Genomic DNA, 26,902 nt, shown 5'->3' on the forward strand with positions numbered 1-26,902 from the left:
GCATTTGCTGATGCCAGGTGCCGTGGAGGCTGAGGGTAAACGCAGGGGTTGAGGCTGTCAGGGCCAGAAAGGAAAAGTGATGAGGTCCGGGCGCTGAGAGGGAGGCAAGCCGGGGCGGCTCCGTGGATCTGCAGAGGCGGGGTGTGCCGTGTTCATCCCCATGGCTGGCAGCAGCCGGGGCCTGGCTCTCCCCCGGGTAGGCCACGGGCGCCCCTGTTTGTGCAGAGGGTTCTCGGTGGCGTCGGGTCGGCCCCCGGGAGCAGAGCCGGAACAGCCCGGACAGATGAGGCCGGGGGCGAGGGGGCAGTTAACTCCTGACACCTGGGCACGGGGTGCAGGAAGGGTGGCCCCACGGTTGTGGCAGGTAGACTGTAGCCCATGGGGGTCAAGAGGCGGCCTGCGCTGGGGTCTCGGAAACAGGGAACTTGGTGTTCCGGCTCTGAGGCGTTGCAGCTGTGCCCTCGCCTGATTGTATCTCCTCCTTCACCCCAACACACGTGCCCCTGCTCACGCTGCCACAGCTTCCTGCCGGCGGCCCAGGGTTTTAGGGCCGCCCTTGGTGGCTGAGTGTGCTGGGCCTCCAGGGGGAGTGGGCCCGAGGCCGCCTGGAGACGGTGCTCGGCCCCGCAGGGGAGGAAGGACGTGGGAGGGGGCCAGGCCGAGCAGGTGCTGCAGGTGGTTGCTCTGGGGAGGCCGAGGCCTCGGGGATGCGGCTCAGAGTCTCCCCTCGCCCTCCTGCCTCCGCTCTAGATGGGCTCCCTCTCCCCGTGCAACCAGTGCCTTTTGAGGTGGCGCTTGGCTCGCCTCTGAGAGGCTGCGGTGGCTGAGTGCCCAGCACAAGTCGCAGCTCTCCCCGCCGCACCTCGTCACCTCCTAGGAACCCGGCCGTCCTGGGGGAAGCAGGGAGGCCTCCTTTTTACAGCCCACATGTAGACTTCGTATGTAGGTGCTGTGCTTCCTTCCGGGCCCTTCCTGGCGTTGGCCGGTGGCCCTGGCTTCAGCAGGACTCAGGATGCAGAGTAAGCGGGGCAGGGCTTTCTCCTGCAGGACCAGCATCTCCCTTGCTGAGCCAGGCCTGGCACCGAGCAGCCTGGGGTTAGGAGACAAGGAAAGGAGGTGACCCAGTCCTTGATCCTGGGAAGCTTGCGATCTGGAACGTGCGGAAAACCTTGAGAGCCCCGGGCCAGCAGGAGATGGTTGTGCCGAGTGCTGTTGGCTGAGCCTAGGGCTCCAGACAGCAGCAGCGTGTCGCTGTGGGTCGCTCCCCCTGCTGGCTGGCAGGCTGGCATTGGCTGGAGGGTCAAGGCGTGGGCTCTGTAAGGAGCGGCGGTCTGACCGAAGCTCCAGGCCCTGGCGGCGGACAACCGACCAGACTGGTGAGGGCTTGGGCCTGGGTGCGCTTGACCGCTTGTTTGTGTGAGATCTAATTCTAACTCGGCAGGGGCGGGCCATGCGTGTTGGGGTTGGCTTCCTGTTTTCCTGGACACCTGGGGATATGGCTGAGCTGAAGTGTCCTGAGGGAAGTGGTGTTTTTAGAGGTGCCCCCTGCCACCCAGTTCACAGTGTCCTTGGCGTGGCCTTGCCCATGGCGGGAGTAGGGCTTTGACCATCCTGGACCTCTGGCTGTGGGTGTGTGGTGGGTGAAGGCTAACGCCGTGGGATGAGTGACTTCAGCCTCAGGCCCGGAGAGTGTGGGCCCGGGTTCCTGAGTGACTAACCCTAGGAAGGAGGGGAGGGGCTGGGCCCAGGTCCCAAAAGCTTCTTCTCCGCCTGCTCCAGGGCAGGAGGTCAGCTGGGAGGTTGGGAGGCTGGGGAGCGGCAGGAGCAGGGGCTGACAAGGGCTCTGCAGACCACGTCCCCCCATTTGTCTTCCAGCTGTTAGGTGGTAGCTCTCCTGTGCCGACCCTAACCCAGCAAGAGGGTAATGCGCCTGTGTCCTCTTGTCAGCTCCCAGCTGGGACTGCGGCCCTTCTTGGGAGCTCTGAGCATGTCCAGGTTGGAGGTTAGAACAGGTTGCTCTCAGGGATCACTCAGGCCTCTTGAGGCCAGCAGTGAAATACAGAGAGGGTCCCCTGCAATGGGAACCCCTGATGCCCAGCTTGCCCCGGAGGGTGTCTGGGTCCGCGGCCTGAGGACTGGCCCCCGCTGGAGGGGTGAGGCTCTACAGGCCAGGGCAGGAGGTGAGGCGGGAGCTGTCTTAAGAGGGTGGAAGTAGGGAATTAAAACCAGGAAGGGGAAGTCCCAGGGTAGCCACCCTTCTCAGCGGGGGAGTTGATTTCGAAGAATCTGAGCTGGGCTTCCCGGGGACTCGGGGAGCAGGTGTTCCCTCTCCCCTTGGAGTGGGCCGTGTCCTGTGTGGGGTGACCTTGCGGGGCCGTGGCTCCCCCGGACAAAGGGAGGACCGGCGAGTGGCGGGGCTTGGGCTGCTGTGGCCCAGAGGGAGTGGCCCGATCCTGAGGCGAGGCCGGGCCAGCGGGTCTGAACCGGGAGAGCGGGTCAGTGGGCGGAGGAGGGCGTCTGAGTGAGCAGGCCTGCGACGTAATGACCCTGTCCATTGTTCAGAGTGTCTCCAACCGGGACATTCAAGGTTGACCCTGTTGGGCATTTAAGGGCTGGCCCCACATTTCCCCCGCCGTAGAGAGGACGGCCCGTGCTGGCAGTAATACAGAAACCAGAAAGGCGGGGAAGCAGCACGGGTCAGTGAGCTCCGTGGGGGAAGGCCTCTGCCATTCACCACCCCCACCCATAGCCCCTCTTCAGTCCCCAGCCAGAGGCCCCTCTCATTTCCTTTTGGGGGTGGGGGGCAGGCCCCGGGTTTTTTCTTTCCTCTCCTCATGCAGTCCATTCTCTGCTAGGCACTGGGGCATTTGGTTCACAGCGTCAAGGACCTTATGATCCAGTGGAGAAGATAGTCAAAGAGCCTTAAGATCCACATGGTTCCCACTCATCTAGGTCCTTGGTAAGCATGATCATTAATATAAATAAAGCCAGTAGGGCTCGTTCAGGGATCAGATTGGAGAGTGGCGAGTGTCTGCAGAGTCTAGCTTAGGCACCGCTCTGGAGGTGAAGCTGTTAACTGACGAGGTGTGGCAGGCGGCCTGGTTCTGGTGAGGGGTTGACTTTGAGATCTGCGCTTCCCAGGTGGAGCTAATGGTGAAGAGTCCACCTGCAATCCAGGAGACACGAGAGACGTGGGTTCGATCCCTGGGTCAGGAAGATCTAGAAGGAAATGGCAACCCACTCCAGTATTCTTGCCTGGAGAATCCCACGGACAGACAGCCCATGGGGTCACAGAGTCGGACACAGCCAAGCGACTGAACACACACGTGTGACTTGGAGGTGAACAGGCAGAGACAGCAAGTAGGCAGTTGGCTTGAAGGGTCTGAAGCTTACAGTCAAGGGGCTGGAGTAGGGCTGTGTCTGTGAGTTTTCTGTGATTGGTAGTGAAAGCTATGGGCCTGCGTGACGCTGACTGGGGAGCAGGTGTTGCTTCGGGAGAGGAAATGCCCTTGGCCTGGGCCTTGATGAAGGCCAGCGTGTCGTGGGTACAGTCATGGAGCCCAAGAAGCAGGAAATCAGAAGTCAAGAGCAGAAGTTCAGTAGGAGAGAGGGTGTGGTCAGCCGTGTTGATTGCTCTGAGAGTCAGGAAAGAGGAGGCTGGGCACGTGACTTAAACCCAGGACAGTACTCTGTTCCTCCAGGTGGTCTGAATAGACTAGACGGTGAGAAGCATTTCATCGGGCCTCCTGAGAGCCCGGAGACTCTATACCTGGCCTTGCTGGGCCCTCAGCTTCTCCCCTATAGCTGGGGGCCTGGCGGACCCAGGCCATCTGGAAAGAACTTGGGCAGCATCAGCCTGCAGAGGGGACAGAGGTCAGCATGCCAAGGGCTGCCTGGGGAGTCCTGCGGGCCTGGGCAGAGAAGCTGAGGCAAGCCCCTGCTGCACTTGCCCCGCTGTGGCCCTGCTGGCCAGCGGAGGCCAACCTTCCTTCCCCTCTCGTCCACCAGACTCGGAATGTTCTTTTCTCCAAACATTCGATGCCTTGGCTTTCGTGATCCCGCATGGGTGAACCTGGGCGGGCCAGTCCTCCCGACCTGCCTTCTGTGGACAGAGTGGTCCAAGACCCCCGAGTCCAGCTGCTCACTTTCTCTGCCTCCCGGCGCCACCGACACTTCCCTGTTCCACCCTTTGTAGGCCCTCCTAGTTATCTGCTTCCCCATCTGTTTCCTCTGCTGGGCAGGGGCTTTCTGACTTTCTCAGGGGCAGGAATTCCAATGCCTTATTGATCTCTGTTTACCCAGGACCCACCCTGGGGCCTGACCTGGAGCTGGAGGTTTGGTGCATGTTTGATCTGGGTGAGGGAATGAGAGAATGAGCCCGGTAGAGAGCGGCTCATGGCTCTCCTGGCTTTGAGTTCTCTGGGTGGGGCCCCTTGCCCTTCCTTCCTTCGGGGCCTGGGCGTGCTGTTCCCACCTCTGAGATGAGTGGGACTCATCTCGCATCCTAGGGACGAGGGCTGCCCTCCTGGACAGTGAGGGCTTGCTGCTTCTCCTCTATGATCCCAGTGTCAGGGGTGGCTGCTGCTGGGTAGAGGGTCCCCATCCTGCTGTGAATTACCACGTGACTGTGACAAGACCCTTGGGAGCCTCCCGTTTCCTCATTGCTCCAAACAGGAGATTCACCTAGAATCTGGACTCCAGGCGATTCACAGACTGGCAAGGATCTGTTACAGCTGTGAGGGAAGCAGTTAGTATGGAGGGGTGCAGGGTCCCATGTAGGAGGGTCCACAGACCCCCATCCAGCTGTCTGAATGGTCTTTTCCTGCTCTTCTCTGTCAAGTGTCTGGGGAAGGGTAATGGACAAAACCCCATCAGGCGCAGATGCCAAGCCCTGCCTGGGGTGGAACTTGCACTCCAGGGTTCCACTGGGCTTCCCTGTTGTGTTCTGGGAGGGGTCTAGTCCCTTCTCCCTGCTGTCTGATTGGAGGTGCTGCTTTACCAGAAAGGAAAGGGGATAAAGCCCAGCCTTACCTTCTCTTTGCTGCCTGACCTGTGAGTCTGGATCCTCGTCCTCTGTGAAATAGAGGCTGAAAGCTACTCAGCCCCCGGCTCTCACCTTTCTCCCTGGGAGCTGCTCCTGACTTCTGCTGGGAAAGTGGGGGTGGGGTCGGGGGCAGGGTGAGGACGCTCACTCCTGGTCCTCGGGCAGCAGGCAGCGGCGCGGTCCAGCAGATTCCTGTCCCACCTGTGCCCAGGTTATCTTGTCTTTGGCCATCTCGGTCCTTTTCCTGAGCCGTGACGCTGTGAGCTGTACACGGCTGGCTGGTCCAGGCGCCCTGGGGTTGGCAGCAGAGGTGCCCAGCCAGGAATCGGCTGGCTGGCAGGGCACTCCCCTTTCGTCCTCTGGGGAGCAGAGCTCAACTCTGTTTGCGCCCCCCCCCCCCCCCCAGGCCTCGGTGTGTTGTTCTTTGGAGGGGGGTGCAGGAGGCCAGTGACTTGTGGGGTGGGGGCTGGGAACGACCCGGCTGTGTATGTGGAGAAGGCGTGAGCGATGACAGGTCATTTCTGGGAAGATCTGTGCAACTCTCCTGGCGCCTGGGACCCGCTTTTTTCAATCTCCTGGCGGCCTTGGCATGGAGCCAAGGAGGGCATGGTGCTCAGGGAGCCCTGCCTTTTCTCTTTTGTTCTCCCCAAAGCGCCATCAGCTTCCCAGGGTTCCCACCAGCTTCCCAGGGTTCCCACAGCAGGAACCTTTGTACAGGAGCCTCCCAGTGTTTGCAGATTGCTCTGGCCCCCAGGGGCAGTCTCCTGCCCCCGCTGGGGCTGCTGCTGCTCCTGTCTGCCTGGTCACCTCGCTGATCACTGCGCTTGCATATTTGTTGTAGCGTCTCAGCCTTTAGTACCCCAGTGCACCACCTCTTCCAGGAAGTCATCCCTGATACCATCTTTGAGCATCTGTGGCCTCTTAGATAATTAGCTCTGCTGTCTAACTCTCATGTCCATTCCCACTTTTAAGCACTCGGTCAGCATTTTGAGGCCTCCCTAGGGACCTGGAAGTAGGCAAGTGTGGTCTTTTTCTTGTGAAACTCACAGATCAGTGACCTTGACACCACGGAGGCACCAGACAGTGAGACTAGAATAGGGGAGCACCAAGTATGTCTCTGGACCAGGCATGATGGAGCCTTAGGTGAAAAGTTGGGCCTGGCACGTGCAGGGGCTCAGAGGTAGGAGGAGTGCTCGGAGCTGAAGTGGGATGGGGGTCTCTGGGTCTCATGAGCTTGACCAGACTTGGGCCCTTTTGAGGGATGCTGCTGGGCCTTGCACAGCTTCCTCGGGTGCCCTGTGGGGCTGAGCATCCACAGCCCACAGGCAGGGGCAGTGCCAACCCCAGGGGAAGGGACCTGTCCCGGTAATGCTCCCCCTCTCAAGTTTTCTAGGTTAAAAAAAAAAAAAAAAAAAAATTTCATATTTATCATGACTGTTATTTTAAGTTGTAAAACATATTCACGTGCATTTTAAAAAATTGGTATTATTTATTCATTGGCCGTGCTGGGTCTTCGTTGCCGCTCGGACGTTCTCTGGTTGTGATGAGCAGCAGTTTCTCCAGGTGCAGAGCATGCGGGCTCGTTGCTCCATGCCATGTCTTCCCAGACCAGCAATTGAACCAGTGTCCCCCGCATTGGCAGGTGACTTCCTAACCACTTGACCACCAGGGACGTCCTGCATTCATCTTTATACAGTTAGTTTCTTTTGCAGTTTCTACCAATTTACTTATGTACTTTTTAAAGGGAAAATGCTCTTAGAAATATTTCAGCGAATGCATCTTTCATGTCCAGAAATTTCCGTTTTTGTTTTGTGGTGGTGGTTTTCTTTACCAGATCTTCATCATTTGGGGGTTTAGTTTTCAGTATGTCCTCATGTCCCTTTCTAGCAAACTCGTCTTCCTGTCTGTGTAGTTCTCTGTCTGCATGTGAAGGGTTTACGGCGGCAGGCCCACCCCTCACTGAGGCCTTCAGTTTATCCCCAAGCCACCCAAGAAGAGGCAGACTTGCTCAAGGCCCGAGCCGTATGCTTGGAAACAGGATTTGAAACTCGGCCTTTGTGATTTCAGACCTGTTAGTGTCCTGTCCTGGTCCCTCGCCATAGGCACAGTGGGGGCGGCATGGGGCTGTGGCTGCAACGGGCCAGGTGGGCCTTCTCTGGCTTAGAACGTGTGCCCGGATGCGAACTCGGAGGCTCCACGAGTCCCAGTCTTCCCGTACGGTGCCCCATCCCTGTGAGATTGCATTTGGAGCTGGGGAAATGGCAGTTGGATTCTGTTCCTTGGGCCCAGGCAGTGGTGGGCCAGCTTCACCCTGCCCAGGTTCGGGTTCGCCCCCAGAAAAGCGCTGGCAGTGGCTGCCATTGTCTCCCCTGCCGCTGGCTCACGTGGGCCCGTGTCGGTGACCCTAGGTGCACAGGAGGGAGGCGTCAGACTTCCTGGGACTGGTGGCTCCTGGCAGGGCCCTGGTGCAACCCTGTGAGGTGGGAGGAATCCCCAGTTTACCAGAGGAAACCGAGGCCAGAAGAGCGTCGGACTGCCCAGGGCCACACAGCTCGAACGCACACTGTGTGGTTCTCCTCTGCTGAGCCAGGCAGCCTTCAGAGAGGGTGGTCAGGGCAGGCTCGCTGAAGGAGTCGGGGGAGGTGGCCTGACCTGTGAGGGGGTCATCAGCCCTCAGGCCTGGCATGTGAGGCAAGTCCTTGGCCCAGGCGCAGATGGTCCCCTGTTCACCCAGAGCCTCTTGAGGAGGGCTGGTCTTATTTCTTCATGAGAGTTTGTGGGCGGTTAAATGCCAGGGACCGAGCCCCACTCCCTACCCAGGCAGCTAATCTTGACACTGTCTACCATGGCCTTGCTTGGAATGGTGAGGCCCACGCTGTTCCTGAAGCCTGGGAGCCTCTGCGTGGGCCTCAGACAGCTGGTCCTGAGAGGAGCGAGCTCGCCGTGGCTTCTGACGGGCCGAGGTGGCTGGGTTGTGCCGGTGAAGCTCCAGGCCCCTCTCGGGGGTGGGCCTTTGTCATAAACGAAAGCCGCCCTCCCTCCTGCCGGACGCCAGCCCAGCCTGGCTTCAGGCCCTGGGTGTGGGAGCCTGCCCTTGTCCTCAGAGAGAGTCCCCATCTCCAGCCTGGCCGGGACCTCCCGGCATGGCCAGCCTTTCTTCTCCCCACATCCCTTGAATGTTGTTCTCCGAGGTTGTGTGAGGGGATGAGTGCTGGGTCCTGGGTCTCTTGCCCCTCCAACCCGCCCTCCCTTCCCCCAGCTCCCAAGCCCTGGGAGGATCTCCCTGCCCTCCTGTCCCGCTTCAGGTCTTATCCAGATTGTCTGGGGGGGAGGGGGCTCCTATCCCCTCCCTGAAACTAGGGCAGACGCCATGCATGTCCCAGGGAGTCACACCCCCCACCCCCGGGCTTGATGGCCGTCCCTGGCTCTCAGGAAGAGGACCCTGCCGTATTTATTCTGGGAGGCAGAGGGCAGGGGTGAGGCGGAGGGTGGGGGTGGGGGGTGAGGCCGGAGGTCACACAGGATGCAGCTTTTAAAAGAACCTGGTAGAGCCTCTCCCCCAGTGTCTCGTCCCTCCAGCCTGCGGTTGGCTCGATGGACTTGAAGGGCATTGGGCCCAGGCCGACAGCTCCAGAGCGGGGAAGTGCTCGGGGCCGGCGTGGGCATCAGGAGCCCGGGAGAGTCGAGTGCCTGGCCTGGGGCCGCTCTGTGCCTGCCTGGTCCCGTCTCGGGCGGAGCCTCGTCTGCTGTCTGTCCGTCACAGTGGATGTGTCCTGGGGCACAGGGCCGCTGCAGGGTCACCCAGGAGCAACTGGCAGCGTGTCGTGTGCCCGTGTGGGGCACTGTGGCGGCGGCCCGGCTGCAGGCTTCAGACTGACCCTGTGGTTGCTCGCTGGGCAGGAGCCACGTCGTGGACTAACTGCCTCTCGTGACTGGTGGGCAGCTGCGCAGAGGGGCCCAGACTGTGGGCCACGAGGCCTTGTTGGCCTGTGTGAGTTGTGTGTGTGAGGCTGTGTGAGGTGTGGGAGGGCATGGCGGCAGCCCTGCGCCGGAAAGGCACGCTGGTTTCTGTTTCAAAGGGCAGGGTTTGTGGTTAGTCTTTAGTTTCTGATCTGGGCATTTCCCGCGTTCAGCTCTTCCTCCCATCCTGGGAACCCTGTCGCCTCAGGCCTGTGACTCAGTCTCCCTCCCTGCCCCCCTGCTTTCACCTGAGCGTAACTCTTCGTTTGAAGGGCTCCACTCCCGTGTTTTGCTGCCCCTCCCCCCGTCGGGGTGCCTGCGTTTCCACGTGTTCAGTCGTTCAGCAAGCTCTGGATGGCCTTGCCGGCCCCGGGAAAGATGAAGAACACACAGAAGCGCCCTTAGCGGTTACTGCGGGGGGTGTTTCCAGATTGGATCGCTGGTGGCAGAGAATGGGGTCTGGGAGGCAGACCGTCCCTGGCTGGGGACCAAGGTAAAGTGATGGACAGGAAACATGACTGTTCTTGGCCCCAGCCCAGCTGCGCTGTGATGGAGCAGAGAAGATGGGCGAGTGGTAGGGCACTGAACCCCATCACAGAGGCCCTGAAGGCCGAAGAAGGAGTGGGTTCTCCCTCGTGAGCCACCTTGGGGGGACCAGAACAATGTCCTACACAGACTTGGGGGCTCGGGAAGGATGGCTGGGTGGTGAGAACTGGAGGGCCGGCAGGAAAGCAGGGACTTCCGGCTGGAGGACCAGGCCCTGAGGCTGCTGAGGGCATGGAGCAGGGCCAGGTAGGGCCAGCAGTGCTTCGGCAGGGGGCTGGGCATGGGGCCAGAGTGATGCCGCTGTCTGAGGTGAGGGGGTAGATGGGGCACGGCTGTGGCTAGAGGGACTGGGTGGCGTGTGCTTGGGCCAGGAGGGCTCGTGGGGGAGACGGGCCCAGCAGCGTGCTGGCACCGCTCCTGGCTCCAGGTCTTCCGGGCCAGTCTGGGTCGAGAGCCTCTGAAGAGGCTCCGGAGCCAAGGGAGCGCTCAGTCATTTCTGGCGGCTACGCCAGGCTCCCCTCTTTTGACCTCCCTGAATCTATGTCTTCATCTGGCCTGGAAAGGCTGTCCTCTGTGTACGGTCCCAGCCTGGGGACTGTGCAGCTGTGCCCTCCCCAGGCCTGGGGTCACATTCTGTGCACCTGCTCCAACCGCAGACCCCCAAGACCCGTCAGGGAGCTGGAGGGAGGCTTGAGCGCCCACCATGTGCCACCTCCAGGGTGGGGCGCTCCGGGCTGTTGGACCCGAGCTCAGCAACCCCTCCCGGTGCCGCCTACCGTCACCTGCCTTCACGGGGACACAGTGGGGTCAGAGTGGTTGTTCCTCTGCCGAGGTCACACAGCTAAGGTGAGCTGGAGCTGGGAGTCTAGTCCTGGCAGGCCCACCCCCGAGTCCACGCAGGTCTCTTCTGGAGGAATTAAGTCACAAGCTATTTGCTCTACAGGTGGTAAAACCCAGATGGAGAGAAGTTAAATGAGTCCCTCGGCGTGGTCTGAGTTAGTGGCTGAGGCAGTTTGTCTGCTGCTCTGACCCGGTGCTTCCCTGGTCTGAGCTGCGCGGCCAGGGTGGGAGCCGTCCGTGGCAGCCCTGCTCTGCTGGGACTTGCTCGGGGATGTTTAGGGGGTGGTCATTGGGGCTGCACCAGGTCTGCTGGCCCAGCGCCTGCTCCCCGCCTTGGACTCTGGGACCCATGTGGGCCTGCCCCTCCCCAGCCTGAACCTTGGGACTTCACCATTCAGTTGGTGCACTTTTGTGTCAGGAAATGGTCCTCAGACTTTCAGTTGTGGGTCCCTATTTTTCTTTCTCGAGTCCGGCTTTCTCCAGGTCAGAGTGACCCTATGTTGTCAGGGAGGGAGCGTGCAGAGCACAGAGCTCCTTGTTCCCCCAGACCCCCAGCTTTTAGCAGAGCTCTGCCCTGAGACAGCGCAGCTCTCTTCCCTCCCCCAGTGGGTCTGAGTGGTCTTGACTCTGCCCCCGAGGGGCCGTCTCTTTCGGTGGTCCTCTCTGAGGAAGGTGTGGGAACCAGCGGGGAACCCAGGCAGCCCTGCTTACCTTGGGAGGCCTGAGCCTGACCTTGGCCTCTTCCTGCCCTCCCAGTTGACATTCGAGAAATCAAGGAGATCCGCCCAGGGAAGACCTCACGGGACTTCGATCGCTACCAAGAGGATCCTGCTTTTCGACCGGACCAGTCCCACTGCTTCGTCATCCTGTACGGAATGGAATTTCGCCTGAAGACCCTGAGCCTCCAAGGTGGAGCTGAGGGGCTGGAGGAGGTGGGAGGTTGGGGGGCGCAGCCCAGCCCCAGGCTCAGCTCTTTATCCCCTGCTCACAGCCACATCTGAGGACGAAGTGAACATGTGGATCAAGGGCCTGACTTGGTTGATGGAGGACACGTTGCAGGCAGCCACACCCCTGCAGATTGAGAGGTGAGAACCCCCTCCTGATGGGTGAGGTTGGGGCGCCGGGCCCTCGGGAGCAGGGCAGGGACTCCCGGGCCTCTGCGCCCAAGCCTGCCTGCCGGTCTCCTCCCCAGGCCTGGTCTCACTTCAGGCTCCTCTCCCACCAGGTGGCTGCGGAAGCAGTTCTACTCAGTGGACCGGAACCGTGAGGACCGGTGGGTGCTGAGCTGGGGCCCTATCCCGGCAGGGTGGGTTGGGGCGACCAGAACAGTGGCCCCGCTTCGAGAACCGCAGGACCTGCCTCATGCATGGCCAGGGGTGGGCAGGCCGTCTGGTACAGGCGCTTCCTGCAGTCAGCTGTCCGACGGCCTGTGCCAGCTGGTGGGGAGGCCAGCGACGATCAACCAGATGCACCGCTGCTGTGGGCAGAGGCGGGAGTGCAGAACCAGCTCTGGGTGTGCTGTAGTGTGTTTGGGGGGTGCCTTGGAGCTCACACAGGACCTTCCCTGGTGGCTCAGACGGTAAAGCATCTGCCTACAATGCGGGAGACCTGGGTTCAATCCCTGGGTAGGGAAGATCTCCTGGAGAAGGAAATGGCAACCCGCGCCAGTATCTTATTGCCTGGAAAGTCCCACGGATGGAGGAGTCTGGTAGGCTACAGTCCATGGGGTTACAAAGAGTCGGACACGATTGAGTGCCTTCACTTGCCTTTTCCTTTTGGAGCTCACGTCTCCAAAGGCCATGGTGTGACAGCCAGAGGGGCTACAGAGATGTGGGTCAAAGGCCAGGCGGTGGATGAGGAGGACTGCTCGCGGGGGGAGAGGCGGGCACCACAGAAGGTTTTGAAGAGAAGTGTGATGTGACCTGAGGTCAATTGCACAGGGCGTCGGGCGGGTGGAGAGCTCACTTATGGGGAAGCGGCTCCGACGCTCCCAGTAAAGATAATGGCTAGGTCAGGGTGGGGTGTTAGGAAGGGGTTGGATTTCGGCGGGGCCATATTTTTGAAGATAGAGCTCAATGGAATTTGCTAACACATCAGTTCTGGAGTGTGAAGGAGAGTTGAGGTTTATATTAAGCTTTTTGGTTTAAGCATCTAGAAAGGTGGGTTGCCCTTGACCGAGATAGGGAAGACTATGAGAGAGACACATTTGAGGGGGTGAGTCCCGAGATGCCCGTAGATGGTTGGGCAGAAGCGTTGAGCAGGCAGGTGGGTAGAATGAGCTCAGGGACAATGCTGGCCAGAGATGGGACCCAGGGAGCACAGCACCTAGGGGGTTGGGGAGGCTAGAGGCGCCTGCAGGCAAACATAGCAAGGAAAGACGAGAGGGCTGGTGGCCGATCCCAGCCTGGGCTGCTTGTCCACTGGGGCCTGGGGCGGTGAGGAGCTGAGGAAAGAGGAAAACCGGAGGAGGCAGAGCCCTGGAAGCTCAGAGAGGAGGGGCTGGTCAGCTGTGCCATGCCTGTCACGTGGGGACGACCAAGAGCTATCGGCGACCTCGAGGCTGACGGTGGAGGAATGGACACGGGATCCCGGGAGTGAGCGGAGCCTGGGTGGCTCCTTCAGAGCACTGCTGTGAGGAGGAGCAGAGAAGGGGCATCTGCTGGAGAGGAAGCAGGGCAGACGGGTGTTTTGGGGGGAGTGGTTTCAACCTGCGTGAGATGCTGGTGGCAAGGAGTCCACAGAAGGAAGGCTAGGTGAGGCAGGTTTCCTAACCCGCCCCGGGAGGGCCCTGCCTGCCCCCTCCTGGGTGATCGAGGCCAGGCAAGCGCTGGCCGGAAGAGAGCAGGACTGCCGGGGCCAGAGGAGACGTGCCCGCCTTCCCCTCCGTGTTGCCCCCTCCTAGGAGAGAAGGCCTCCCCGTCCCCGTCTTTTTCTTTCTGTTGCCTGGCCGAGCGTGGTCCTCTGCCCCATCCTCAGGCTGCCTCGGAAGGCAGGGCACTTGTGTGAGGTCCTGGGACCGTGCCTTGTCGCCAGCACTGGTACTTGGCTAAGACGGGTCTTTCCTCTCCTCCCTGAGGAGGCGCCGACTCTCCGGGCAGTGGGCGGGGAGTCCTGTGAGCTGCCTGCCCGTGAGGGCACCGGGGTTTGAGAGTGAGGCTGAAGGGGGCCCGGGGGGCCACAGCAGGGGCTGCCACCCTCTGTGCCTGGAGGCCGTAGAGAGGAAGGGCCTTCCCTCGGTCACCCCGGCTCTGGGCCAGGCTCACCGTCAGGGCTGCAGGGCCCAGAGTGGTGCTATTTACCTGCCCAGCCCCAGGTGAACTCGGCCTGCAGGTCAGAGGTCATGAGAGGTGGGGCTGAGGCTGCTGGCGGTGTCCCTGTCTCCTCAGGATATCAGCCAAGGACCTGAAGAACATGCTGTCCCAGGTCAACTACCGGGTCCCCAACATGCGCTTCCTCCGGGAGCGGCTGACGGTGAGGGCCTGCGGGCTGGCTGCAGGCGGGCAGGGAGCGCGGCCGCCCCCCGCCCTGGTGGGCCCTGACTGGCGGTCCCGCTCTGTCTCTAGGACCTGGAGCAGCGCCCCAGCGACATCACCTACGGGCAGTTCGCGCAGCTGTACCGTAGCCTCATGTACAGCGCCCAGAAGACGGTGCATGAGCCCCCCGCCCCGCCCCGCGCCCCTGCCCCTACCCCGCTCGCCTTGGCCCTGCCCTGCTTGGGGGCGGCGGGTGCCATGGGTCCGGTCTTCTCCCTGTGAGGCCTGCCCCTCTGCGTTGCCCCAGCCTTTCTTCCTGAGAGCCCCTTGCCCACCGGGCCTCCCCGGGTTCTTGCGCTGACCCGGTTCTGTCTCTTGCAGATGGACCTTCCCTTCCTGGAAGCCAGCGCCCTGAGGTTTGGTCTGAAGTGGGGAGGTGGGCTTCTCCCCAGGGCCCCCCCGTCCCTCCCCTGGTTGACTCCCCGGGCAGGAGGGAGACCGAGGAGCGTGGGGGTGGGGGGCCCCCCTGGACCGTCCTGGGCAGCTGTGCAGGCCCGGAGCTGGGCGCCGCCTTCCGAGGGGCCCCCATTGTCCGTGGGCCATGCTAGCCAGCTGGCCGCCAGGCACTTCCCTTCTGTCCTGCAGGGCGGGGGAGCGGCCGGAGCTCTGCCGGGTGTCCCTTCCTGAGTTCCAGCAGTTCCTCCTCGAGTACCAGGGGGTAGGACTGGGCCGGGCTTGGGCCGGGATGCTTTCTGGGGGTCTGGGCTCGCCAGCGGCTGGAGGCCTCTCACATGCCCCATCTCCCACCCCATCAGGAGCTGTGGGCGGTGGACCGGCTCCAGGTACAGGAGTTCATGCTCAGCTTCCTCCGAGACCCCTTGCGAGAGATTGAGGAGCCTTACTTCTTCCTGGACGAGGTCCGCAGTGTCCCCCGCCTGGACTGACCCCCTCCTGCACCAGCTGGTGCTGTGGTGCAAGGCAGGGGCTCATCTTCTCTCCACATTTGTTCCCGGGCAGTTCGTCACCTTCCTGTTCTCCAAGGAGAACAGCATATGGAACTCGCAGCTAGACGCCGTGTGTCCCGACACCATGAACAACCCCCTGTCCCACTACTGGATCTCCTCCTCGCACAACACGTGAGTGGCGCCCTTGGCCCCTGGCCTGACTCTGGCAGGTGGGACTTGCCTGACACCCCGCCCCCCATCTCCCCGTCCAGGTACCTGACCGGGGACCAGTTCTCCAGCGAGTCCTCCCTGGAAGCCTACGCTCGCTGCCTGCGGATGGGCTGCCGCTGCATCGAGTGTGCGTGGGACCCTGGGTTGGGGGTGCGGGGCGAGGCAGGCGGGGAGATGGGGGGTGGAGCCTGCCCACTTGACTGTTGTCACCTTGCTCCCTAGTGGACTGCTGGGACGGCCCGGATGGGATGCCGGTCATTTACCATGGACACACTCTGACCACCAAGATCAAGTTCTCGGACGTCCTGCACACCATCAAGGAGCATGCCTTTGTGGCCTCAGAGTGAGTGGCCCGGGCTGAGCCCCGCCTCTCCTGGGTCCCTGTGAGAGCCCCCAGCCCCTGGCCCTGCCTTCTGCCTCCTGCCAGCTGCTGGAGCCCTTGCTGCCCGAGCTGCTCACTTCTTGCCCCCTTGGCCCACCCGCCTGCTCCGGGGGCCCTCAGTCTGTGGAACACTCTCAAGCTCTTCATCTTCAGAGACCAGTTCTGTAGGCCTGGGCCTGCGAGGCTGTTGTCCTGCCAGCCCCTTCCTATCACAACTCAGAGAATCGTCTGTGCTCTACTCTGCAGTTCCTATTGTTTCCCCAAACCGTGGTCACTAGCCTCTCCCACCCCACTGAGAGGATCACCAGGGGCCCCCAGTAGCTAAATTTGGAGGCTGTTCATCACCACTCCTGACCTGGGGCAGCTCCATGAAGGGACCAACTCTGGAAACGCGTGTCTGTGGTAGTCCCAGTTGGCCTGGGTTTCTGCTGCACCCATAAGTTCCACCTCTTCTCTGGGGTAGCTCCCCTCTAGAGCGGACCTTGGGCCCTAGGCCCCTGACACCTCACTCTGGGAGGGTCTGAGCCATGACCCCTGGGAATCACGGGGTCTCCTGTGTTACACGCTGTTCCCCTGCCATGCAGGTACCCGGTCATCCTGTCCATTGAGGACCACTGCAGCATTGCTCAGCAGAGGAACATGGCCCAGTACTTCAAGAAGGTGCTCGGGGACACACTCCTCACCAAGCCCGTGGACATCGCAGCCGATGGGCTGCCTTCCCCCAACCAGCTCAAGAGGAAGATCCTTATCAAGGTGGGGTCTGGGGGGGCGGGGCACGCCTCCGCTTCAGTGGTGGGTCCAGGCTTGGGGGACGAGGTGGGGGCCTGGGATGCCAGTTGAGGCCTACCGCCCACAGCACAAGAAGTTGGCTGAGGGCAGTGCCTACGAGGAGGTGCCTACCTCGGTGATGTACTCTGAGAACGACATCAGCAACTCCATAAAGAATGGCATCCTCTACCTGGAAGACCCCGTGAACCACGTGAGCGCTGGGCCGGGCTGGGCCGGGGGCGGCCGCGCGGAGGGCCCTGTCTCAGGCCCCCGCCCGTCTCTTCCAGGAGTGGTACCCCCACTACTTCGTCCTGACCAGCAGCAAGATCTACTACTCGGAGGAGACCAGCAGCGACCAGGGCAACGAGGACGAGGAGGAGCCCAAGGAGGTGAGGGCTGGCCCACGGCCGGGGCTGGGCCGGGGGCCGGGGTCCAGGTCGCCGAGCGTCTCTGCGGTCGCCCTCCGCCTTGCAGGCCAGCGGCAGCACAGAGCTGCACTCCAACGAGAAGTGGTTCCACGGGAAGCTCGGGGCCGGCCGGGACGGGCGGCACATCGCCGAGCGCCTGCTCACCGAGTACTGCATCGAGACCGGGGCCCCCGACGGCTCCTTCCTCGTGCGCGAGAGCGAGACCTTCGTGGGCGACTACACGCTCTCCTTCTGGTAACCCCCCGGCACCACCAGGGGCTGCGTGGGTCCCGGGCACACGCAGGCACGTGTGCACACGCAGGCACGCGGCCGCCCCCGCCCGAGCCTTCCTTCCGGCGCCGCCTCCCGGAGGCCTGGCGCCCTCCAGTGGGTGGCGTGTGGGTGCCGTCCCGCCTGCCTGCCGCTCACGGCCTCCTTGCCCCCTCAGGCGGAACGGCAAAGTCCAGCACTGCCGGATCCACTCCCGGCAGGACGCGGGCACCCCCAAGTTCTTCCTGACGGACAACCTGGTCTTCGACTCCCTCTATGACCTCATCACGCACTACCAGCAGGTGCCCCTGCGCTGCAACGAATTTGAGATGCGCCTGTCAGAGCCGGTGCCGCAGACCAACGCGCACGAGAGCAAGGAGTGAGGGGCGGGCCGGGGCGCGGCCTGGGGCGGGATGGAGGCGCGGACCTGGGCCGTTGGCATGGACCTGGGGCAGGATGGGGGTGCGGCAGGGGCGCAGACCTGGGCCGGGGTGGGGGTGCGGCTGGGGTGCGGGCGGGCCGGGGGCATGGATGTGGGGTGGGATGGGAGCACGGATCTGGGGTGGGGCAGGGGCTGGGACCTGGGGCGGGATGGAGGCATGGACCTGGGGCTGAGAGACGGGCCCGGGGCGGCGCAGGGCGGGGCTGACTCAGACTGTCCATCCACAGGTGGTACCACGCCAGCCTGACCAGGGCGCAGGCCGAGCACATGCTGATGCGTGTGCCCCGGGACGGGGCCTTCCTGGTGCGGAAACGGAACGAGCCCAACTCCTACGCCATCTCCTTCCGGTGAGGGGGCTGCCCTGGGGAGCTGGAGGTGCTGCGGGGCATCCCTGGCGCCGGCCCACTGACCGCGTGTGGCTCCTCTGTCCCTGTCAAGGGCTGAGGGCAAGATCAAGCACTGCCGCGTCCAGCAGGAGGGCCAGACCGTGATGCTGGGGAACTCGGAGTTTGACAGCCTCGTCGACCTCGTCAGCTACTATGAGAAGCACCCTCTCTACCGCAAGATGAAGCTGCGCTACCCCATCAACGAGGAAGCTTTGGAGAAGATCGGCACGGCTGTGAGCGCCTAGGGCGTGGGAGGCAGGGTGCCAGAGACCTGCGGGCCCTCCCGGAACTGCCAGGCTGACTGCAGGGCAGACCAGCACCCAGCAGTCCCGGGGTGGATGCAAGGGACAGAGCGGCCCGCCTGCTGCTGGGGGGCCTGTCAGCCCAGCAGACAGCCAGGGAGGCGTCCCCAAGGGAGGGCCTGTGTGTGTGTCTGTGAGGTGGGGACAGTCTGGTGGGTGAGGAGTGGGGGAACGGGTTTCAGCAGAACCATCCCTGTGGGCTGGAGGGTGGGGTGCGGTAGGGAGGTCCCAGAGTTCATGCAGGGAGGGGGCCCACCCGGGGTTGAGGGCAAGGCAGGGGCTCACAGGCTACAGAGATGTGTTTGAGAAGGGCAGAGCCGCCGGGGAAGCCAGCGTGAAGGCAGGCTGTGGTGCGGGGGCCACGTGGGCCCTGGGTAAGGATCACAGCCGCAGCGGGGCCCCGGCAGAATGGCCACTCGAGACTCTCGTCCTTAGTGGGCCCAGGTGGCCAGGGCGAGGGTTGCCCGCTGGGGGCTGGAGCCTGAGAGGAGGTGGGGTGGAGGCGGCTTCAGGAGCAGCATGACCTCAGAGTCGTGGACTGGGTGGTCAAGATAAGAGGAGAGAGGAGGGGCGGTCTAGACCCCTGAGGTTGGGGACCCTGGCGGACCAGGTGTGTGAAAGGGGTGGATAGGCAGCCTGGTGAGGAAGGGACGTGGAAGCCAGCAGCTGCTTTCACCTCTGGTCATTAACATGGCGTGCTCTGCCCCATCTCCAGGAGCCTGACTACGGCGCGCTGTACGAGGGCCGCAACCCCGGCTTCTATGTGGAGGCGAACCCCATGCCCACGTTCAAGGTGCAGCCTTGGGCTCTGGGCGCAGGAAGCTGGGGAGGGTCCCCGGCTGTGGGGTGCAGGGTGGCCTGCGGTCTTTGTGCAGAAGTGGTATTTGTGGTTTCCCGAGGCCCAAGAGATGTTGTGAAGTCTGTGGTTGGTGTATGACCACAGCTGTCCCAGGGCTGACCCCAGCCACTGTCTCGGGGTCAGCACTGACCCTTCCAGACTCCTCCCCGGGGTGACCCCCGTTTCCTTCCTGGTGGCCACAGGTGGGGGGTGGGGCACACTGGCTACTGCTGAGCTTTGTCAGACAGGAGGCTCTTCCTCTTTGGGGCCTTGTTTCCAAGGGGTGAGGATCTGGGCCCTTTTCCTCATTTTTTCTCAGCAGTAGGGAGCTTGGGACAAGATTCCTTCTCCTACTTTGGAGATGCGGAATGCTGGGGTCCCAGCCACACCCCGAGCCATCCCGGTCTTAGAGGAGGCACTCAGCACCTCCCATACCAACTTCCCGGTCTGACTTCTGGGGCCCACGGTGGGGACTTGCGAGGTGCCCCCGAACCCAAAGGAGCTTCCCTCCAGAAGCCCTGGCTCACCCGTCCCCTTTGCCCTGGCGCCTCCTGCAGGCCCCGGGGAGGGCAGTCATGAAGGCTGGTGCACATGCAGCCGTGGGTGGGAGAGGAGCAGGCGGCCTGTCTGCTGGACTGGGGCTTCTCTTCCACAGTGCGCCGTCAAAGCTCTCTTCGACTATAAGGCGCAGCGGGAGGACGAGCTGACGTTCACCAAGAGTGCCATCATCCAGAACGTGGAGAAGCAGGAGGGAGGCTGGTGAGCCCCCGAGAACCCCTGGTGCGGGCCAGGCATCCTGAGCGCTGGCTACATACACGCGAGAGGGGCTTGGGAGAAACGGGTCCGTGTGGGCGCCAGTGCACCCCCAGGGCTGCTCCCTCTCGGGAGTTTGGGGTGGTCCTGGGGGTCAGCACCCTGCGGCTTCCACAGGTGGCGGGGTGATTATGGTGGGAAGAAGCAGCTGTGGTTCCCTTCAAACTACGTGGAGGAGATGGTCAGCCCGGCGGCCCTGGAGCCCGAGAGGGAGGTGAGACCAGGACCGCGTTGGTGGGAGGGATTCCCAGGTCCACTCCCCACACAGTGTCCATGTGCACGGCACTCCCATGTGAGGTCCCATCACCACGTGCAGGCCGCAATCTGGTGAACATGGGCCACACGCGTGTGGTTTCGTGTTCGTCTGTCGGGTGTATTTGTCACGTGCGCCCAGACACCCCCTCGTGTGCACACAGCAGGCTTGCTGACCCTGTGCACTTTGCCTCCCACAGCACCTGGACGAGAACAGCCCCCTCGGGGACTTGCTGCGGGGGGTCCTGGATGTGCCGGCTTGTCAGATAGGTGAGCCCGCAGCCCTTCCTCTGGCTCTCAGGGACGGACTGTCCCTGGTGGTTCTCTGCATACTCGGAGCGAGGAAGCTGAGGGTTGGACCCCCGCAGGCTGCCCTCGTTCTGAGCTCTCCCCGCTGCTGGACGCCTCGGTACCCTTCTGGCCCCCCACCCCCCTGGCTCTGAAGCCTGCGTGCTTGCCCTGTGCAGACACTGGGGATAGTGGCATTGGCGAGCTAAGTCCACAGTCCTGGCGGGCTGGTGGTTGGCTGAGACAGGCTTAGAGATGGGGTCAGGGGCTTGTCTCTGGGCTGCCCGTCCTCCATCCTGAAGAGGAAGGGAGTGAGCTCTGCCCGCGCCTGGGATGGGGCAGGGGCTAAGCCCCGTGTCCCCAGCTCTCCTCTCCTTCCTCCCTCCAGCCGTCCGTCCAGAGGGCAAGAACAACCGGCTGTTCGTCTTCTCCATCAGCATGGCCTCGGTGGCACACTGGTCCCTGGATGTGGCTGCCGACTCGCAGGAGGAGCTGCAGGACTGGGTGAAGAAGATCCGGGAGGTGGCGCAGACGGCGGACGCCAGGGTGAGAGCCTGCGCTGGTCCTCTAGCCGCGGGGCAGCCCCCGCCGCCTGGCAGGGGCCCGAGGGACGCGTGTGCTCCGCGGCATGGCATGGTGTGGGTGTGTTGAGTTTGAGATACACCCAGGACGTTTCTGAATGGCTCTGCATAGTGACCAGTTGGTATCAAGGGCTGAGGTGACAGGCTTATCCTGGGCTGGAAGCAGGAGTAGGTGCCCAGGGTTTAGGGCGAGGTGGTACAGGTTGGGAGCAGGGCCTGGCCTCTGAGGACGTGGGTGGTGAGAAAGAGGCCGGGACGAACAGGACAGCGAGGCGGGGTGTCTGACGCACGAAGGGCCGCCAAGCAGACGGCAAGGCCAGACGCTCAAAGTGCCGGTCGGAGTCGGCTGTGGCTGCGGGAGGTCACAGCTGGGTGGAATGGCAGTGGGCCTCGGCGGGTGGAAGGCAAGGGCGCCGCCTGTGTAGGGCAGGACGGTGGAAGGACCAGCTTCTGGAGGAGAGAGGAGGGCGTGCTGGCTGGGGTGCAGGAATCCTGCCAGATGCCACTCGCGCAGGGTTGGGTGGAGGGGCTGTGGGACACACCGTGGCTGCTCTGGAGAAAGGACGCCCGCAGGCCAAGTCGAGAGGGCTGGGTGCGGAGCACTTGGAGCCAAGCAGCGCCTGGAAGGACCAGGCCCGAAGGATCCAGTGTCTGAAGGAATGGATCCTGAGGTTCGGGCTGTGGAGGGAAGGAAGAGCTCAAGAACAGGAGCTGCTTCTGGAAGGAAGCGGGCCTGCACGGGTCCCAGGGCCGCACGGGGTGCTAGTGAGGGATGTGCTAAGTCTGAAGTCTGGCGGTGGCGGGTGGGTGGTTGTGTTGAGAAAGAACTGCGGGGTGAGGGGTGAGGCTTCTGGGCCAGGGCTGGAGGGATGGTCCTGGGGACCCAGAGGACTGCACCCACATTCCCAGTGCAGTCAGCGCCCAAGGCGGGCCCAGTTCCGAGTGAGGACCGCGTGTCCCTGGGGTGTCACTGGGGCACAGGTGGTGTGAGGATCCCAGCCTCTGAAGTCGGGAGGGTGTGTGTCCTCAGGACGGTTTCTGGGGTGAGGCTGAGGACAGCTGGGTCTGGAAGGTGCGTGTGGGCGTGCCCAAGGTGGCCGGGGGCTCCCGCACGGCTCAGGCCTGTGTGCCCCCAGCTCACCGAGGGGAAGATGATGGAGAGGAGGAAGAAGATTGCCCTGGAGCTCTCGGAGCTCGTCGTCTACTGCCGGCCTGTCCCCTTCGACGAAGAGAGTAAGGGTTCGGCCGGGGTGGGGGAGTGGGGGGGCTGGCCCGGCACCTGGGCGGGTGGGCTCTGAGCGCACTCTCTGTTGGGCCCAGAGATCGGCACCGAACGCGCCTGCTACCGTGACATGTCATCCTTCCCGGAGACCAAGGCCGAGAAGTACGTGAACAAGGCCAAAGGCAAGAAGTTCCTCCAGTACAACCGTCTGCAGCTCTCCCGCATCTACCCCAAGGGCCAGCGGCTGGACTCCTCCAATTACGACCCCCTGCCCATGTGGATCTGCGGCAGCCAGCTGGTGGCCCTCAACTTCCAGACCCCAGGTGAGGTGGCGGCCGGGGGCGGGGGCCCCCCGGGCACCGGGGCTGGAGTCCACTGTAACCCGCTTTTGCAGACAAGCCCATGCAGATGAACCAGGCCCTGTTCCTGGCCGGCGGGCACTGCGGCTACGTGCTGCAGCCCAGCGTCATGCGTGACGAGGCCTTCGACCCCTTTGACAAGAGCAGCCTCCGAGGGCTGGAGCCGTGCGCCATCTGCATTGAGGTGGGAAGGGGCACTCTGCCGGGCTGGTTCCAGGTGCCAGGGCCGGGGGGCTGACTGACGCGACATGGGAGGGGTGCTGGACGGTCCTGGAGCTCGAGGGAGATGAAGCCATCCTCTGAGGTGGGCGTGGGGCTTCAGGCCTGCGCTGGGGGACTGGGCCCCATGTGGCCAGTTCTTGGCACTCAGGAGTCAGGTGGTCCAGTAAGACCGAGCCGTGGATAAGCCCCTGCCTGGCAGGAGTGGGCAGAGACAGGCAGGGAGCTGGTGCCTCTGCCACAGGAATCAGCTCGATGGCACTTGCTAGAATGGGGGCTTGGACAGCACTGAGTCCCCATGCCACCCTCTCGAGGCCCCGGGGGAGCATCTGTGATGCAGGCGGCTTGGTACTGTGGGCTGCAGGGGATGTGGGCCTGGGCGGGTCTTGAAGGAGAAGCGAAGACAGAGGAGGGGTGACCATGTTTTTTTTCCAGAGATTTTGACTTTTTTGTCTTGGGGGGGGGAGTAATTTAAATGTTTCCGTGTTAAAACAGACATGGATTTAATGTAGGTTAGATTGCAAAAACTCTCACATGGTAGTTTTGCTTCAAGTGAAAACAACTTCAAGTGAGCTTTTGCTGCAGCAGCTGCTCTCAGGCCCCGACGACGCGGGCCTTCTGGGCAGTGTCCTGGGGGCCCAGCAGAGGGCGCACTGCCTCCACCGCTCGTGGGGACCGGCTCTGGGTCCGAAGGACCAGCCCGGGCCCATCCCCGCCTGCCTTACAGGTGCTGGGGGCCCGGCACCTGCCGAAGAATGGCCGCGGCATCGTGTGTCCTTTTGTGGAGATCGAGGTGGCCGGAGCCGAGTACGACAGCATCAAGCAGAAGACAGAGTTTGTGGGTACGTCTCCCGTCCCCACGCCCCTCCTCACCCCCCTGGGCACGTCAGGCCCTCTGTACCTGTGACTCGATCCTCCCAGCAGCGGCCTGAGGCCTTTTGCCCTTGCTTTTGCAGTGGACAATGGACTGAACCCTGTGTGGCCAGCCAAGCCCTTCCACTTCCAGATCAGTAACCCGGAGTTCGCCTTCCTGCGCTTCGTGGTCTATGAGGAGGACATGTTTAGTGACCAGAACTTCCTGGCTCAGGCTACCTTCCCGGTGAAGGGTCTGAAGACAGGTGAGGGCCCTTCCTCCACACCATGCCCCCTGCGGTCCAGCTCGGGGGCGGGGCAGCTCGCCGGCGTTCCCTGGGCTAAGGGCCGAGCTTCCTCCCCCCAGGATACAGAGCGGTGCCTCTGAAGAACAACTACAGTGAGGACCTGGAGCTGGCCTCCCTACTGGTCAAGATTGACGTGTTCCCTGCCAAGGTATCCTCGGGTGGGCGGGCCGGCGGGCGGGGCAGCGCCGGGCGGGGCAGCCGCTGAGCCATGGCGCTGCCGATGCAGGAGAACGGCGACCTCAGTCCTTTTGGGGGTGCGTCACTGCGGGAGCGGAGCTGCGACGCCTCGGGCCCGCTGTTCCACGGCCGGGCCCGGGAAGGCTCCTTCGAAGCTCGCTACCAGCAGCCCTTTGAGGACTTCCGCATCTCCCAGGAGCATCTTGCAGACCATTTTGACGGTCGGGATCGCAGGTGAGGGGTGAGGGCTAGGTGGCCTGGAGGAGGGGTCCTGAGAGGCTGGGGGGGTGGCCAGCCACCCTCGGTTCCCCTCGCCTGCCCCCCCGGGCCTCCACCCGCCGCCCGTCAGGACGTTTTTCCCTCCTGTCCAGGGCCCCGCGCAGGACTCGGGTCAATGGAGACAACCGCCTCTAGCTGTGCCCCAGCCTCGTGGAGAGCAGCAGGCACCGTGCCACGCACGAGAGGGGGCCGTGGGCTGGGTTCCGGGGAAGTGGCCTGTGGGGCCGCCCTTCCTGGCCTCGCCGCCTGGAGCCCAGATTCCAGCCGTGGACGCTAGACGAAAAGCACGCCATTAATGAGATGTACTCCTATTTTGGGCCTCCACGCCCCAGCTCTGGGTGAAGGCAAAAAACTGTACTGTTTGGCCTTTAAGCACACACACCTGGCCCTGCCTTCTGGAGATGGAGCCTTCCATCTTGGGACCATCGCAGCCGCTGCCTCTCGGAGAGAGAGGCTGCCTCAGCTGGCGGCACAGGAGGCTCTGAGGAGCCACTGACATTCCTGAGAGGAGCGGAGCAGCAGCAGCCTTGCTGGGCTCGGGAGTCAACGTTTACACAGTCCTGCAGCTTTAAGCCCCAGCTGGGCAGGGAGGGAGGGGAGGTGTCTGGAGCCTGGGCAGAGGAGCACAGGTCCTGCCTGGAGAGGAGGGCACAGCACAAGGGCACACTGCCCACGGCCTGGAGCGCCACCCACCTGACCGCTGCAGGGCCTCGTATGCAGGGCAGCAGTGTTGGGTGGCCGGGCTGTGAGGGGCCGTGGAGGAGGCTGAGGTGGCCCAGGCTGACACCTGGAACAGGGAGCGCGACAGTGAGTTGCAGCGCCACCACTGCAGCACCTCGGGGCCGCGGGAGGACAGCAACCCCGGGGCACCCACTGGGCCGCGGTGCCCCCTGCCTGCAGCCTGGGCGCAAGCCTGAAGGACCCGCTCACCAGGGGGCATGTGTCTGTGGGCGCTGGGTGGCAGGCGGCTCTTCCCGCGTCATCAGTGAGGACATGCCTACGTTTGCGCCACAGACCCCCGAGAGCCAGAGCAAGATGCCAGCTAGGTCAGGACTGACGGGCACCCATGGCCCCGGAGTGGAAAGGCCAGTCCCCACGGTGGAGGTCCAGCTGGGCGCTGGCCACCGTGCGTTCAGGAAACGCCCTCACACAAGGAACGTGTCCTCCCACAGCAGCTCCGCAGGCCAGCCGGGAGTCCTGAATCAGAGTGAAGACCAGTTTTCCTGTTGCAGTGAAACGCCTTGGATCGGAGTCTGCCAGACGACCCTGCAAGAGGACGCTGTCTGGGTGATCTCGAGCATTTGTGAAATCAGATCTGACAATAGACGGACGTGATGCTGGAGAATGGACTTGTAAAGTTTATTTTTGCACACTCTTTCTCACGACCTTCGTTCCTTCACGTAGGATGTATGATTTTCTATGTCTTCCACTTCTGACCTGAAAGCTGCTTGGTGGGGGGATGGGACTGGGGAAGCAAAATGAACGAACTTCTCTGCGCACCGTGGCAGACCTGTTATTTTTATGAATTTTACAGCTCAGTTAACAGTGTTAGCTTTTTAAGATTTCTATATACTCTTCAGAAGAACCACTGAGCCGTTCAAGCCTTGTTATTATCCGATCCTAATAGTGATTCCGTTTTCTATAGCTTTTAGGAAAGACAATAAATTATTTAACATTAAACTTTCCATATCATGGACTGTAAACCGAAGGAAATTACACAGTTTCTCAGAAAGTGTATTGATTTATTTAAACTAATTCTGAAATGGTATTTTAAAGTACCACCTCCCAGTCAGCTGTCCATAGCAAACATGTCTATATATGGTTGCCAAGGTTTGGTTTATAATTTAAATGTTAATAAAAATTTTAAATTTTATTGAAAAAGCTTATTTTCTGAAAAGGACTGTACAAAGTGGAATTACTTCTCAATGGCACCATGATGACGTTCAGCCTCGGTGGGCGAGGGGCAGGAGGAGAGGACAGAGCAAAGGCTGCTGGTGACGCAGGCTTCTTTAAAGGCAAAGATGACGCGGGATGCTTTCCCTCAGGAAGGAGGGGATGAAGGAGCTGCGGGCCTTGCGGGCACAGGCCACTGGTCATTGATGGACCTTGCTGCACCCATGGCAGGTCTGCCCAGCTGGTGGAAGGATCTGTGGAAGGCTGGAGGGGCGCAGCCCCACTTCTAAGGACAGGGGCCGGAGTCTCAGCCCGTGGGCACGAAGGTGCCTCAGCACAGCCGGCCCTGAGCTTGCACCAACCCTCTGCCCAAACCTGGGCTTGAGGCTGGTCGTTGGCTAGCTCTGCTGCCCTCTTAAGGTCTGAGCGCCGCATAACGTTATCCCTTTATCCCGTAACTTGTGAGTTCTTTCTGAGGCGCAGGAATGCACGCTCCTCTCCGGAGGCATGTTCGCTGGGGCTGTTTGCCTGGTGGTTATGCTGCAATAGAAGCAGGTGAGGAGCTTTACCTCCCAGGCCCAGCAGATCTTCCCTCTGGGCTGCCAGGTGGTGTGTGGCCACCCTCTCCCCCAGCTCACGTGCCAAGGGTGAGGCGGTGCAGAGTGCCGCCTGCCTGCAAGCAGCCAGAGTCCCTTCCCAGGTCCGCAGAAACAAGGCCCACGGAGCATTCAAGTGTAGGTTTCTGGGTTATCCTCTGGTTGCCTCTAGAGTTTGAGGCCGAAATCTCTGTGCCTGGAACATGGCCCTGCCCTTCCCTTCCTGTGGT

At 62.2% G+C, this 26,902-nt stretch overlaps 1 protein-coding gene across 1 annotated transcript in view; it reads left to right on the forward strand.

The window, feature by feature from the left end:
• The window catches only part of PLCG1 (phospholipase C gamma 1), a 33,688-nt gene extending 7,624 nt beyond the window's left edge, over positions 1-26,064 (forward strand). The window contains exons 3-33 of the mRNA XM_065922001.1: positions 11,147-11,299; positions 11,382-11,475; positions 11,616-11,663; positions 13,777-13,861; positions 13,954-14,037; positions 14,245-14,279; positions 14,509-14,581; positions 14,679-14,780; positions 14,881-14,999; positions 15,080-15,165; positions 15,261-15,381; positions 16,005-16,173; positions 16,277-16,399; positions 16,476-16,577; positions 16,663-16,850; positions 17,044-17,244; positions 17,535-17,654; positions 17,746-17,926; positions 18,711-18,788; positions 19,489-19,592; positions 19,764-19,860; positions 20,099-20,168; positions 20,575-20,732; positions 21,904-22,000; positions 22,088-22,312; positions 22,384-22,532; positions 23,295-23,409; positions 23,524-23,685; positions 23,787-23,875; positions 23,954-24,138; positions 24,276-26,064. Coding sequence (XP_065778073.1) covers positions 11,147-11,299; positions 11,382-11,475; positions 11,616-11,663; positions 13,777-13,861; positions 13,954-14,037; positions 14,245-14,279; positions 14,509-14,581; positions 14,679-14,780; positions 14,881-14,999; positions 15,080-15,165; positions 15,261-15,381; positions 16,005-16,173; positions 16,277-16,399; positions 16,476-16,577; positions 16,663-16,850; positions 17,044-17,244; positions 17,535-17,654; positions 17,746-17,926; positions 18,711-18,788; positions 19,489-19,592; positions 19,764-19,860; positions 20,099-20,168; positions 20,575-20,732; positions 21,904-22,000; positions 22,088-22,312; positions 22,384-22,532; positions 23,295-23,409; positions 23,524-23,685; positions 23,787-23,875; positions 23,954-24,138; positions 24,276-24,318 — 3,656 coding nt within the window. The 3' untranslated portion in view covers positions 24,319-26,064. The remainder of the gene's footprint in view (positions 1-11,146; positions 11,300-11,381; positions 11,476-11,615; positions 11,664-13,776; positions 13,862-13,953; positions 14,038-14,244; positions 14,280-14,508; positions 14,582-14,678; positions 14,781-14,880; positions 15,000-15,079; positions 15,166-15,260; positions 15,382-16,004; positions 16,174-16,276; positions 16,400-16,475; positions 16,578-16,662; positions 16,851-17,043; positions 17,245-17,534; positions 17,655-17,745; positions 17,927-18,710; positions 18,789-19,488; positions 19,593-19,763; positions 19,861-20,098; positions 20,169-20,574; positions 20,733-21,903; positions 22,001-22,087; positions 22,313-22,383; positions 22,533-23,294; positions 23,410-23,523; positions 23,686-23,786; positions 23,876-23,953; positions 24,139-24,275) is intronic.
• Positions 26,065-26,902: the final 838 nt, after the last annotated feature.

This window comes from Muntiacus reevesi, chromosome 2, assembly GCF_963930625.1.
Source record: "Muntiacus reevesi chromosome 2, mMunRee1.1, whole genome shotgun sequence".
NCBI lineage: Eukaryota > Metazoa > Chordata > Mammalia > Artiodactyla > Cervidae > Muntiacus > Muntiacus reevesi.